The sequence below is a fragment of the Chiloscyllium punctatum genome, chromosome 38 (assembly GCF_047496795.1).
Source record: "Chiloscyllium punctatum isolate Juve2018m chromosome 38, sChiPun1.3, whole genome shotgun sequence".
Taxonomy (NCBI): Eukaryota; Metazoa; Chordata; class Chondrichthyes; order Orectolobiformes; family Hemiscylliidae; genus Chiloscyllium; species Chiloscyllium punctatum.
The window spans coordinates 38,692,027-38,707,483 of record NC_092776.1 but is presented as its reverse complement, the minus strand read 5'-3'; the positions used below and the strand labels follow the sequence as shown (position 1 = coordinate 38,707,483).

The 15,457-nt window shown below is 39.4% G+C and overlaps 1 protein-coding gene across 18 annotated transcripts in view; it reads right to left on the bottom strand.

Annotated features, from left to right (window-relative positions):
- jakmip3 (Janus kinase and microtubule interacting protein 3) overlaps positions 1–15,457 on the bottom strand; it is a 383,498-nt gene that overhangs the window by 107,457 nt on the left and 260,584 nt on the right. For all 18 annotated transcript variants that reach the window (XM_072557642.1, XM_072557643.1, XM_072557644.1 and 15 more), the window contains 4 exons: positions 11,106–11,171; positions 9,188–9,256; positions 9,019–9,096; positions 5,234–5,437 (listed from right to left, as the gene is read on the bottom strand). In XM_072557642.1, the coding sequence (XP_072413743.1) occupies positions 5,234–5,437; positions 9,019–9,096; positions 9,188–9,256; positions 11,106–11,171 (417 nt within the window). The remainder of the gene's footprint in view (positions 1–5,233; positions 5,438–9,018; positions 9,097–9,187; positions 9,257–11,105; positions 11,172–15,457) is intronic.

Genomic DNA, 15,457 nt, shown 5'->3' with positions numbered 1-15,457 from the left:
TACACCTAACTGGTTTGTTCATATGAAAGTGATGTTGGCTCTAACAGCAAAAACAACAAATGATGTTGAACATTCAGCAGATCAGATACCATCAGGTGCCCATGTCTTATATCAGAACTATGAAAACTTAAACACATGATAGCTAAAGGTTAGATGGGGCATGTCAGCTGCCACTTTGGAAATTCTTATCAGTAAGACACAGGGACAGATTGACAACTCGGAGACCTATTAACAGAATCTGTAGCTACGAATGCAGGAAAAGCACTCATGCACCCAGACCCATGTTACTCAATGTCTCTGTCTATCTGTAGGTCATGAACATGCACAATAAACATGAACTTGCCGAGACAAGGAGAGGAATACCTGACTTTATTATGGTAACCCTATTGGAGAAACAGGCCATGGAGCAGACTAGAGATTAAGGAGACTAGGCCTGTGTTGAAGAGGTGGTTGGATTTGTGCATCCATTTGGTAAGAAGTCTTTCGCTCTGCTACCTGTTGCACATAAAGCAGCAACAGATATGCATAACAGGCATAAACATGGCAGCTGGTAATATTGCTACACTTTTATATTCTTCTATACAGCCTCTAGAGACACTCTTACTTAAGGCATAACAACAGAAAACCCTCAGACCTATTTCCATCACAATCTCCAGTATCACGTCTAATGAGTAAAAGTCAAAGGGAAGCTCAGAGAAAACATTATCAAGCCATCCCCTTTATCCTCCGACAGAGAATAATGTTCACCTTAATTGTTAATGTATCTAGAGTAAACATGGGATCATAACCAGAACACAGCATTGAAAGGGTTCACTGTTGGTGGAGTAAATTAGGACTGGGATTTCTGATTCTTGGAGGACTGCTGAGCCTCTGGTAAGCCTACAACAGATGAGAATGTTTTGGTCTAAGCATTAATGAACTGACAGAGATGCAGAGGCGAGCACGGGAATGATTAGCGGAGGTACCAAAGATGAGTAAAGACTGACGTGGAGGGTGTAAGTGTTCAGCCTAGTTCTGTCTAACGTTCTGGAATACCTACTGCCTCCATGGTGTGGGGGCAGTCGCTTTGTGAAGTGTCAGGTCCAGTGGAATGTTCAGGATGTGTACAGTGACTTCCACATTGTTGCATAAATGCATTCGATGGTTGAACGAGAGGTAGCCAAGGCACCCTGACTGACCTCCAAGCATCTCATTCTCTCAAGGAATGTGCTATTGCAAAAGAAAAGGTAGGAGGAATGGCACTCCGTGGTTGTCATCTCAGGACATTCTAGAGATTCTCTGTCACTCCTTTTGTCCTCAGCTTGTGACCACAATGTCTGCATCACTTCAAGCTGAGGAGATTACAACCAGATCAATGCAGACATCTCCTAGCAGGCCACAGCCCTCTAGACGAGGACAGTCTAACTGGTATTACAGTGCTTCCCCTGAGCAGTCCAGGTAACAGCATCTCACTTTCAGGAAACCAATTATCTGGTCAGTTCTGGCCTTTAATGTTAAGGTTGCTTTGTTCTGCTGTTTGGCATCAATTTGGAGGTTCCTTACTTGGCCATTAGCCATATCATCCAACATTATCACTTGTGCTTGTCAGCAAGGTAGGTTTGTGTGTGTGTGTGTGTGTGTGTGTGTTGGGAGTCAACAATCTGAGGAACCTGGGAGTTGCAGAATGAAAGATTGTAGCAACTCCATGGATAACAGGTACAAATCTTCAGGGACTATTGCCTGCGGGTACAACTGAGCTGGATATTGAGGGAGTGGACATCCCCTCTTGTTCAGTAACCTGGTTGGATGATGCTAGGGCACATGTGGCAGCTGATTGGCTCTTGAAGCTAGGGAACCCAGTGACATGTGCAAACTCAAAGGCTCAGGTAATTTGACTTTCTGGTGAAATGCACAAGCAGATATGCTTTTCTGAGAAGGACATCCATTAACTCACAAATGCACTTGTGGGTGGTCGATTGGGAGATACTACACAAGTCTCCAGTTGCGCTTTGAAAGGAACTTACTGGAGGAAATTTTATCCCACTGTAAGCTTGAATGACAGAGGCACAGCATTACCTTCCAAATGACCTTTTGTAGGAGGATGTCAGATGGAGCTGATTCAGTTCCACATCATGGGAAGATACTGGCAGTGTTGGTATTCATCTATCTGGAGGTAGCTATCTTGTGGTAGACTACTCAAGGGTACTGAAGACCTAAATCCTCCTCTTTAGATATAACATTTTGGTCCACAGCTGGGTGCCCATTAGCTTCAGGTGCCTGCTATTGTTGTTGCTGGGCATTCTTTCATTTTCTCTTTGGTACAAGCTGGTTTGGTTCAGCTTGCTAAGAATTTTGCATTCAATTATGGATCAATGACAAATAACAGGAACGATATGGTTGGTTCAACTAGACAACTTGTTCTCATACCCATAACATTTGGGCCTTTAATCTAGCTGCTCAGATCTTGGATGAAAGCCTGCTCTGCACCTGCCTATTCATGGTGAGGCCCATCGTCATTCTGTCATATTCAGCTTTTAGCCTTGAGCATAAGATTATATTCCATGCATGTGGGATGTGATCACTTTCATTATCCCCTGCAATAGCTTCAACCCTTTTTCCTTTGATCAGATTGAAGTACTCAGGACAGCTAATGCTCTTGCGCAACTTCATGTGGAACTACCCCACGTCCCCAAGCCATCTTTCCGGAGTGTGAGCCACTTCATAGCTTAGACTTCACTGCATTACATGGCCAGATTGGGATATCAGAGTTCTGAGATGCTAGAGCATCCTAACCTTTACGCTGTTGTGAGAGCTTTATTTCAGCAAACACTCCCCAACAGTGTTTTCACACAATGATTTATTTTTATTTCTGTTTTACTTCATAAAGGTTTGGTTCCCTGAGCTGTGTAGGAACATGTGCCACCAAACCTGAGGTCACTTCCATCTCCAAATTCTCAGCAAATGACTGTGTAGAGACCCAACTCCTGATAAAGTAATACTTTTTTTTATTCCTTCATCCTCAGTCCTTTCCTCTAACATAGGATGACCTTTATTATCATTGACAAATGTCTTCTTTCCACTGGCTTCCCCTCTGTCTTGTTTCAATCTCTCCCAGACATTTTAATCCCATTTACCATTTCATTTCACCTATATGAAGTTTTGCCATGAGCTCATACTCCACCAGCTGCTCATGTCCAACTTAACCTAGCACCACCCCTTGTCCAACTCGCCTGTTTCCTCACCCTTTCCAACACATATTACCATCAATGCTCCCTTTAATTTGCACTGTTGACAGGAGTTAGTTCAGCAGTTAGGAAATAGATTACCTCAAGTTTGTGAAAATACATTTTTTTAAACAATGATCACGAAAAGGATTCTGACTATGAATGTAATTCACTGGTCTGGAATGTTAACGAATGCCACGGTAATGAATGCAAAAGAGCTTCTCAATCACTAGGTAATCTAGGGTTTTAGTTTGAATATTCCAGACCAGAAGTGTTTGGTCAAAATCATGAAGGGATTATTTGAAGCTAAGAAAGTTTAACATCTGTTATATGGATAATCAGGGAGGAGGCTATCAATCTCTCAAGATCACGAATTGAAAGAAGCTGTTGAGTCCAGCTTCAGATCTGACAGAGAAGAGAATTCTCTCTGGCAAATGTGCACTGAAAAGTGATGATGTATGTAATAGATTTTTATTTTCCACGCATTTTAAAATCTTTCAAATTGAATTGTAAATTGCTTAATTTGTTCTAGTTTGTCTTAATTTTGTGTCATAAACATCTGTTATATTGTTTAAACAAAATCTGCAGCATTTCTTTCAGTGAAACACCAACACATTAAAGAAAGTAAAAAGTTCTATTAAGCTAGATTTTAGCCTGGGATCTGACTTGTCCAGTAACATCATCAGCTGGAATCATAATAATACAAAAATCTGGCAACCCCTCTTCTGAATCATCTTGCTAATGAAGAAATCTCAGTAGGAAGCATATCGCAGCGTGCACTCACCAGAGTGTCCAGGCAGAAGTCCATCCATCAGGCACACAACTCATATATACACTCAAGTTTGTGAAAAAACTTTTTTTTAAACAATGATCATGAAAAGGATTCTGACTATGAATGTAATTCCACTGGTCTGGAATGTTAACGAGTATCTATGCCATGGTAATGAATGCAAAAGAGCTTCTCAATCATTAGTGAGGCTTCTTTCTAAGTGAATACTAAATTTTTAAGCCACTTTTTAAGTTTTGCACACCACCCTACACAATTACATTCCTCTTCCTGCCTTCCTACTCACTAAAAGAATCCAAAAGATTCTGCTCAAAGAGAAGGACAGAAGGATTGAATTATATCAAATAGGGATAAAGAGACACAATGGAAAACTAAGAAAATTATGATAAAATGTAAAAATCTAACTTTTTTAAAATAGATCTTTGACAATTTGAATACATAAACGATATAAAACAGTTCAAATTGTTCATCTTTTTCAGGGCCAGCGAGGCATGATATTAACAGTTATCATATTGTGAAAAAAATATTAATGCTATTAAATTGTAGAACTAAATTCCTGTCAGAAGTTCATTGGCAAATTAATCTGCAAATGAAGAAAGTTCTTTAAAATAACAGGGAGGCTAAGGGCAAGATACCATTTGTGTAAAGCAAATATTTAAGTGACATAAATTGATCAACAAGTTACAAAGATTCAGAATTGTAACATGTCTCTTAGTCCCTGGAATTTGCTGGTTGTTTTGTCCATTAATAACATCACACATCATTGACATTTGGCCCTTTGTCTGTGAATTAATTCTTGGACAGATATGATCCTACCCTGGACTAGAATCTGGTTCCTACCAAAATAAGCATTGTTATAATCGCACAATAGGTCAGAATCTTCTACAATAAGCCTAAATGAGGATTTATGCATGTAACTCAAGAGATTTGAGAGGAAGTTTGAATATTTAGTACAGAGATTGGCTTTAATACATTAAATTAGTAGCATTTCTCTGCCACAATTCATCGAATTTTTCTGAGACTTTTTCTGAAGGCATCAATCTTGTTTACAGTTCTATAACAACCATTATTTCAATCCCAATTGTGCAGGATGACTGCTTGACTCATTGTTTTCACTTTATGGCTTACTTCAGGTTACTTGGTTAGTGCAGATGGTTGCAAGTTATAGCATACATTTATTTTTAAATGCCAGCCATTTCTGTATGAGGTGCCTTCAGATGGTGAACAGCTAATAAATATCTACCTGTTGGGCATGGTGGACAAGTTCCATTCGCTCCCTCAGTATTTGTGCATCGCGTTCCCGGAGCTCACTCATGACCTGCCGCTTCCATTGCTCCACCGCCCCCTTCAGCTTCTCTTGTTCTTCTTCAGACAAAAGCTCAGTCATCTTGGCACCAGCTTCTTGCTGCAGAGCATCATATAACATGGCTTCCAGCTCCAGAATCCGCTGTTGTAAAATGAACATGCACATTTCTCATACAGTACTACAGTTACAATGCTGTTGCTGGTATCTGATGGTGGAATAGCTTACAATTTTCAAAGTCAAGTATTGTTTCAACTTAGTTCCAGAACATGAAGAGTGATCGGCTTTTGAAATTAACATTTGTGAAAAATATGTGAACAATTCCAGTGTGCTGAATGGATTCTTCAATTACACCTTCATGTTGCTTCCTGATATTATTTATTTTGGATCTATACTTCTCAAAACAGGCTCTAGAGGTTTAACGGCTCTAATGAAGACAAACAAATGGAAATTGTACTGTGCATTGTTTTATGTATTTTACTCATTTCCAATCTGATCTGACACATGGCAAAAATTATCAAAACATTCACTATTACCTTTAATAAAATACAAATCTGTCATTGAATTATTCAACACATTTTATTATATTCACTATACACTTATCTAAAACATTGTCTTTATAACTTCATTTGGCTTATCTTTTACAACAGTCAGGATTATTCAAGTTTATAGCTGCTATGAAAATTACAAAACAGTGGGCTCATGAAATGAATGACTGGAAAAGGTAATTCTACTGACACATCAAGGCGTAATATAAATGTATGGTTGTAATACTACATACAGCAATATAGCTCCACTGTCAATTTACATTAGCTAGAAGTGGAAGGAAAGATATTTCTTTTGAGAATTGAGAAATTTGAAAGAGGAGTTTTTGTCTGCAAGGACGTTTAGAAACTGAAAGTTCTGGCTCCCATTTGGAAGACTCAGGGTAGAAATCCTTGGCTCTGAAAAAGATGCACAGCTAGAAAAGAAGTCTCCAGTGTCACAGTGCATGCCAAGATTAATTGTTATCTCCCTATGTAAAATTGACATCAGTCTTTTCATCAAAAAACCCAAGCTAAAGTTTGTTGTCCTCTTCAATGACTGTGTCATCTTTATCCACCCCTTTCTGGTTGATGTTCTTGTCAAAAGACAAGATAATTAGAGAATTGATATCTATGTTTATTTCCCGTGAGCAATAAAGGCTTCTTGGAGATTTGGTAATACAACTGGCTTTGATAGAATCCTCTAACTCCTACTGAAATAGGTCATTGGTTGGGATCAAATTTGGAAAATAATGCGTTGTGGTGGCTTCCTGAAACACTGCCACATCCAAATGGTCTTGTCAGCGACAGGTCAGACTGACATTGTTGGCAGCAGCAGGTAGTCAATACGTGACAATGAAGTGCCCAGAGTGCAGATGGCCCCCCATTCCTCCTGAGACAAGGCCTGGCAGATGCTGGAGGGAGCCACCTGGTGGTAGGTCATGGGAAAGTCCATCAGCACCTTCTTTAAATTCCAGATCCATGGAGATCGGAGCAATGCAGATATGACAACAGGCCAACTGTGATGGTGATCACCCTCCAGGATGATACCTTCACAGTTCAGGATATTTGGAACTTGTAAAATCTCAGATTTTTCAGAGGTGTCTCTGTCTTGAAGCTCGCTTGTGGTCTTCTACATACCTTGATCACACACACATCTCCCCCTGTGTGAATCGTCCAAAATCTGGGATTGACCTGTTGCCTGCACAGCCTGCCCACCATTCCCCACTGGATTGTAAGGTGACGGAGGCTTGTTTAAGTGGCTGCCTTTGAGAATATTGTGCAGGGTAACAGAACTCCAACATCATCGTGATGAAGACATGGAAATTCTAAGAATCTTCAAAACCACCACCAGATGGCGAAGGTCTTTTTTTTAGGTTAAAGAACCAGTGTGAAAAAGCCATCAATTTACAATTGTCATCAAGAGAATAAAGAGAGAGACAGAGAGAGATTAGGATAAATAATCATTTATGTTGCAGATTGTTGGAAATTCCATATTGACATCAAGAATGTTTAAGGCAGAGATCATCCCAGAAGGAAGAACCAGTAAAACTTGCGAATGACACCAGCAGTCTGACTTATATTTTTATACTTCAAAAAGGCACTCCACTATGACCATCTCCAAGTGCTTTTTAACTTGCATTCCCTCTGGAATAACATCTATTTAAGGGAAGCTGGATAAGTATTTGAAGTATGGGATGAAATAGTCTTCTTCATCTTCCAATCAATCTGCAAATATGTAGTTACCCTGAGACAGTTTAAGGTTCCACAGCCATGAAATGGGCCATCTTACATTCCTTCCTCATATCTTATTTTTGTTGGCAGTGCCTACACTGCATAGCCCTCTATCCTGCCGTTGTGGTCACCCACAATATAGTTGCCACATGTGAACTCCATGGCTTCAGGGAACAACCTCGCTTATGGGGGCAAAAAGAGCAATTAGGATTAGGTTTGGACAACTGTAGCATGGAACGAGATATAGTAATTCTAAAACACAAAACTGCCCAGAAGGAAAAAGAAACAGTAAAGTTTGAGAATGAAGCATATTGGGCAAAAGCAAGGACTGCAGATGCTGGAGATTAGAGTCGAGAGTGTGGTGCTGGAAATGCACAGCAGGTCAGGAAGCATCCAAGAAGCAGGAGAATCCCGAGGCTCCCAACCTCCACTCCCAAGGCTCCCAGCCTCATTCCTGATGAAACGTCAATTTTCCTGCTCCTCTGATGCTGCCTAACGACACATATTGGTCTCATTTGTTTTGTAAATTTCAATGCAGTGCTCCAGTATGACTAGTATGTTCACTTACAAGTAATTTTTTTTAACTGATTCTTCCCTCTGGATGGTGTCACCTTTATTTATGCCACCAAGGTTTACCTCGAGAAAAAGACAATGTTTCAGGATGATTCCCTTGTGAGATACAACTGGTATATGCAGCAGTCCTCTGCAGTCATGTCTAGGTTGCTATACCATGGTCTACAGATAAAGAGTGGGAAAGTATGGGTATGTGTAAATGTTACTCCAGTTATAAACGCTTTGTTATGCCTCTTCAAATCCTCCTCGAAAGCTATCAAATAGCTGGCTGGGCTTTGTAGGATACAGCTCTCAGAACTGTGGTTGTACCACTTCAATCCACAGAAAATAGAAAGCAACTGAATTACTTAAAAAGAACAAAATATAATTGAAACTGTAATTAGAAACAATGCGTACTACTGCCAAATAATGCCAGTTTCCTTAAGAATTGCTGTTTTCAGTGTAGTTGAAGGGATCTTATGCACATGTTCAATGTATTCAGCACTTCCCTGATGCTAAGTGCATGAAGTGGCATCAACAGCTATTTTAAAAACTATATGCATATTTTAAAGCCTAATGCCAAATAATCATTTGCATTATGACCATAAATTGCATCCTATTTGTAGAATGGTGGTCAGTAAGCATTGAGTTACAAACAGGCCTTCGGATTGTGCACCCTACTGACCTCTTATCCCATTCACTTGACTGCAACCATTAAAACCATCACTATCAACTATCACCACACCTTACTTGAGAGTCATCTTCATTACTTAATTTAAGGCACAGTTTTTATTGAGTTAACAGTTTGCCATGCCTTCAGTGGGATTTCAGTGGATGTTATTTTAATAAATCATAAATGCCAACAAGTTAGCGCCATTTCAAAATTGAAGATTTGCAGAAAATGAGGAATCGCACCTTATGAGCTTGATCCATGGCCTGTTTCCTGTAGTCCAGTTCTTCATCCAGGTAGCCCTTCTGTTTACTGAAGAGCTCCTGTGAACAGGTGGAGAAATAATTCAGAAACTGCCATGTGTCTTGTGCGGAGGTTTCAATATCACTGACATTGTTTGTGAGTTCTGCTTACCTTTTCATTTTCAATGTCATTCATCTTCTGCTGTAGTGCAGACTCTGTCACTTCAATCTGTCGCAACCACTGGAAGTTGAGTGAAAAATCAAACAACCTCTTACAGAATTTAACAACCAGTGAAATTCAATTCTGAATATGTTTAAATATTTCCATAAAGGACTCCTTTTGGGTTCCCACCTGCCTTACCCACATTAATTATGGGTCATCATCAATTGGTTACAATCCCAGTTTGGCTTAATTTCTGAATTAAATGTATTTGCAACAAAAAACATAGAAAGCTATGTTTCAATCTGACTGTTATGATTACTTTTTCTCATCTAGCAAACATAAAGAGATTTAAATCCAAGTGTTTAATTGCTTTTTCAGAAGGGTGGTGTATGCACCCATGCACTGTGCTAGGACGACACAATGAAACTAGCAATTATTGGGAGTAAAAAATGAGATTATGTTCAAATTGATTTTCTTGTGCAAACCATTGCATTTTTTTAATCCTCCTTTCCTCTCTTTCTAACGCTCCCTTTATTTATCCCACCTGATGTCCCAAGGTAAAATAACTAAATGATTTTGCTGTTATAGACCATAGGCAACTGGAGGAGTAGGCAAGTGTCTGTTCCATCGGATGTTTGTCCAGTTAACACCAAAACAACTTTCTTCTACAACGTGTTTTGTAGTAGCACTAGAGGTGTTTGGCAGTATGCAGTTACTCACATTAAAATTAACACTAACCATGATGTTCATAGTCGCGTAAATTCCTGATGTTTTCCGCAACATAGGAGTTAGAATCAGTACAAATAAAATGGGCATAAAGTATGTGTTAAATTGATAGTTCACTTAAAAAGACACATACTATGTTCAAATATGTACTTGAAACTGAAAAAATCAAGAGTATCCTTTATATGATTACACCTTCGGATTTATAGCAGCATTTTTGGTTATTTCTTAACCTTTCTCCAGACTTTTTATAATGTTTCACCTCTCATTTTACTTAGCTTGTCATAGAGTCACAGATGTACAGCATGGAAACAGACCCTTCGGTCCAACCTATCCATACCGACCAGATATCCCAACCCAATCTAGTCCCACCTGCCAGCACCTGGCCCATATCCCCTCCAAACCCTTCCTATTCATATACCCATCCAAATGCCTCTTAAATATTGCAATGTCAGGAGATTTTGTATCAGGAGTTCTGTGACTCTACCATTTTGTTGGCCCATATTGGAATAGAATGGGTTAATAACTTCCCCAAAGAGAAATTACTTAAGTTTTCTATAAAGAAACTGAGGAGGAGCAGTGGGCCTAAAGCCAAGACCATTGGCCTGCACTCGAGGTGAAATGTATCCAAATATGGTTCCCTCATCTCGACATGAAGTCAGAGGTCTATTACCAAGAAATAGCATATGGTGCAATGAGCAGGCAGTCAAATGCAGTAATTGCAGTCATCATCAAGTGAACCCTCTAGTCATCTTGCTCGTGCCCCAGAAATGCTTTCGACCCAGTGTGAGACACTCAGTAAACACCCAACACCAATGCCAACTTGGGCTGGAAGTTAAATGCCAAGATGTGAATAATTCTCACTCTGTAGAATTCAAACATAGCCTGCACAAAAATGGCTTGGTATGTTTTACATGCACAATTAATGTCCCTGTGAGTCCAGTCCAGTTGCTTACATTTACTGCTGTTTACTGTCTGTACTTTAAGCTGCAGGGCCTGAATTTTATGAGCTTGATTACCATTTTTCAACAAAATAATATATGATTCAAATTCTTTTTAATGTACCTTTCTAAACATTGCTTTGATTTCTTTCACTTCCTTTTAACATTAACTCGTTCAGTGCACTAATTCCTTACAAATCCTTGTTCGACTCAAGTGTTTAACTTTTGTGAAAGATTGTTTAATCAACAATTAAAAATGTTACCTTTTCTGCCAATGTCAAAACCGTTCGGGCCTGAATCACAACCACTTGTTCCTCATTGGTCAAGTTCTAATTAACAAGTAAATAAAGAAAGAAAATAATTAAAATTAACACATTTTTATATTTTCTTCACATCCTAAACACTCTGTGCTTCTTTCCCCTTTCCTTGCCAGTGATTTATTTTATCTCTGTAAAGGAGTGAGTCATGAAGACAAACAAACCATACACTCAGCGAGATTCGGAATAAATACATGGCAACACCATTAAACCCAGCAGTTGCATCCACTGACATTATTGTGGGTGGTGTGCCCAACTCAGCAGAAATGGATGAGCTAAGTCCGCAACTCTGTTCAAAATGTACATAATTGTTTTAATTAGGGCAAATATAACACAAATACTTATCATTTGATAAATGATTGAACTTCTGTCTGATTGACCAATTGCCCCTTATAATTACAATTAAGTTGATTGTGGTCAGTCTGAAGATTTTGCATCAGTTTACAAGACAATTTATTTATTTTGAATAGGAAGACAGACAGTGTCAGTACATGATTGAAGAAGGTTGGCAATGGCAACTTGATGGAGATTGTTTAGCCCCACAGGTATCTCCAAAGTGACTACTGACTGTGGTCAGAAGTAGAAGTGATTGCACAAACCCTGTCAATTACACCAAAACCTCATTCCTATTAGCAAGATAGCATTCTAAATCTATTATTGTAGAGTCTGGTTAATTGTAGGGATGAATTTCCCCTGCATTGACCTTCAGTATATTATTTCTCAAAGTTGAAAGCAATGGAGAAATGGACTCAAGCTCATTAAGCCAAATTTATTTATAGTTTACATAGAGATCAGTTCCTCACGTCTCAATGGGGTGCAAAAGCTATATTTTGACAGTTTTCAGCATATTTAACAAAGGGATTTTTATTTATTCAGATATCTAAGATACACTACCTTTCATTGTGGTGATTTTTGGGGGGAGTTTTGACTCAAGATACTTACAGCTGGTCAAGCAGCATCTGAGGAGGAGGAGAGTTGATGTTTTGGGCATAAGCCCTGCATCAGGACCTATGCCCAAAATGTTAATTCTCCTGCTCCTCAGATGCTGCCTGACCTGCTGTGCTTTTCCAGCACCACACTCTCAACTCTGATCTCCAGCATTGGCAACCCTCACGTTCTCCTCAAGATATTTACCCCTTGCAGCACCTCAGGTTAATATCTGAGTATGTAATATTGAACACAGTGACAAATTATTTTGTCAACATCAGAATGTGCAAATACAAAGTTAATAACATTTGTTATGTTTTGGGAAAGTCTCTCTATTTTCAGGCGAATTGGAGGAATGAAGGGAGGTCATGTGACCAGCTCTGAATTCTGCTGACTGCTAGCTTGGGTGACTTGGTTGCTATGGGAATAAAGGACTTAAGTGAAGACATTTGCTGAGTAGGTGAAGGATGTTCAAATGAATAAACAATGGCAACAGCTTATATGCTGACAATGGGTATGCTATTAGTCTTCAAGGTGCACAGGGGAGGTGTTAGGAATATCATATTTTGTGAATGGTTAACCTTTAAACTTTTTAGACAATTTCAAACTAAAATGAACTGTGGAGGGGTGTGGCTTAGATAATAGCTAATTAGCATATCTACCTGGTCACAAGGCTCATGTGATTTCCATACCTTAAGGAAAGAAGTCTCTTGTGAGCCATTGTAGGTTTGAGTTGCAGGTTTTCCTAAACCTCTCAGACATATTTAGTTACAGGAATCTGAGAGAAAGATAACGTCCATGGAGGAGGTACACACTTGGATCAAAGATACTAAATTCATAAGGATTTAAACAAGACTGGAAGATTTCCCTAGTATTGGCCTGAAAATGGAATTACTAAGATGATTCTCCCTGTGGAAGTCAGTGCAGGGATTAGAAGTTACCTACTGGCAAGGAAAAAGAAAGCATCCCATTGGGAGTTGAGAATAACTTTGGAGTAATTCCTGAAGATTAAAGTTTCTAATTGCAAATCCAATAACATAATTGTCGAGATGGATTTTTGGGCAGTTTAAAAGTTAGAAGGGGTATCTTTTTCTACACTTTAAAATGTAAGTTATCCAGCGAATAGAGTTGCACAATGTTGCTTTTAGTGTTTATTACAATAAAATACTGAAAGTGTGAAATCTTGTCATGTGATCCATCTAGTCAGACACTGGAAATATAAATATCTTTTTTAAAAAATCAGTCTTCATGGGAATTGTAACAAGGATAATGTCTCAAGCCATAAACACTCAACCATAATTATTATGGATAAAGCACATGATTTAATAATAGTGTCACAGTCTAAATTCACAGCAATTGAGTTCCCAACCATTCTTATAGCATGATTTATGAGTGGGCAGCAGCAGCCCAGGTTTCCCTGAACATTGGATTCTGGACTCCAGTGTAGCTTTTTTATTCCATCAAAATTCCCAACCTGAAGCCACTAGATTGATAGACTTGGCTCTTTGTCAGGTGGGGAACTCTGGCACAGAAATCACAGCCAAGGAGAAGACAGGTTTTGTGCTGCTACATTAGACAGCGTGAGGAAGTGAGCAGAGCTGTACTGCCCAGAGCTCTGGAGCTAATTGTGAGGTAAGAGGAGACAGATTGGGGCAGAGACATAGGTGACAATCTGCTTCATCCTGGGAAGACGAGGTCAGATAACAGGATGGAAAAGCTCAAATCATGGTGAAGGAATGAAGGAAGCAGGTGGTCACAGAGGAAGCAGCCAACATCTACGAACACTGCTGAGAACCAGCTTCCTGGATTTCCTGAGGCCATGGTTAACATTAAAATAGGGGGAGAAAAATAAAGTATACAACTTATTAAAAATAGTGCTATAAGCAATCCACCTATGTCTTGTGTATGAATTCCATTTAACTGTACAAAAGTGAATGGACATGAACTGGGAACTCATTTGTTCCCTATAAATAGCAATAGGCTGAAACTGTGATTGCTAGTTTAGGAGGTATCAGTTAATTGTGTGCAAGTGTATAAGTAAGTGTCTTAGTGTATAAAGATCAGGGCTGGTCTGGTCTTCATCACCAGGTTTGCTGAACAGTGGTGAGTTGGTTGTCTATTGTACATCTTTTCTATCTTTGTGAGAGTGATGGTTCAAGAGATCCTCAGGTCAGGTCTGAGATTTTAGAAATAATTACATTTGACCCAATCAAAACCCACCTGTTTTGAATCATAGATTCCCTACAGTGTGGAATCAGGCCATTTGACCCAACAAGTCCACACCAACCCTCTAAAGAGCATCCACCCAGACCCCCCCCCCCCCCCCCAACCCTATCCCTATAATCCTGCATTTCCCATGGCTAGTCCATCTGGTGTGCACATCTCTGGATATTATGGGGCAATTTAGCATGGCCAGCCCACCTAACTTGCATATCGTTGGACTGTGGGCGGAAACTGGAGTACCCAATGGAAATCCACACAGACATGGGGAGGACATACAAACTTCACAGGCAGTCGCCTAAGGTTGGAATCAAACCTTGGTCCCTGGTACTGTGAGGCAGCAAATGTTTTAACATTTGTTTCAATAGGGAATTGCAGCTCATTGCAGTCTCAGGTTGCTGGTGAGAAACCTTGTCTGCCAGCAGATGTTTTGGGTAACTATTGATATGCTACCAATTATTTTCCACCTATTAGAATGAACAGATGTAAACACATAGACATCCATCTGTAAGTTCTTTCTACATACAGCTACAAGCAATACAGAATGAGGAAATAAGATGTTAGAGTTAGAGGTTTGTAATATATGCATGATTATTGGTGCTGAGAAGAAATGTTATTGAACCTGGTCTTTGCCTTTAAAACTAATACTCAGATATCTCTGGATGTAGGGCAATTGTTTTAAATAGTTACATACAGTGCATTAAAAGACATAAGTTGAGTGTTTTCAGTAGATTCAGAATTTTCTGCAAATACCAGCTCATGCCTTTTAGTGAAGGCCAGGCTTAACTTTGCGCTGTCTAAATTATAATGGACTGTGTTCAATACAATTCTTCTTTGTTACTTAGATAAATGATTAGGGAGTAAAATGTGATAGCTCCCAAAATAAAGTGCATGAATGGCATTGCACAATTCATCCATGACCATTCCTTACAATGTAAGCAGCACACCAGCTTTGGGTTACCAATGATTGAATGAGTATGTAGCCCAACACTAAATGCTGTTGAATGGTTGCACACCTGAGCAAAAGGCCAAAGTTGGTTTGATGCTAGCACCATTCAAAAGCAAGCCTGGTCTTCTGAAGCCGGAGGTTCATTCTGGTTGGAACAGGTGCTGGAAACAGCAGAGGAGTGAATTCTGGTCTCCTTTCTATC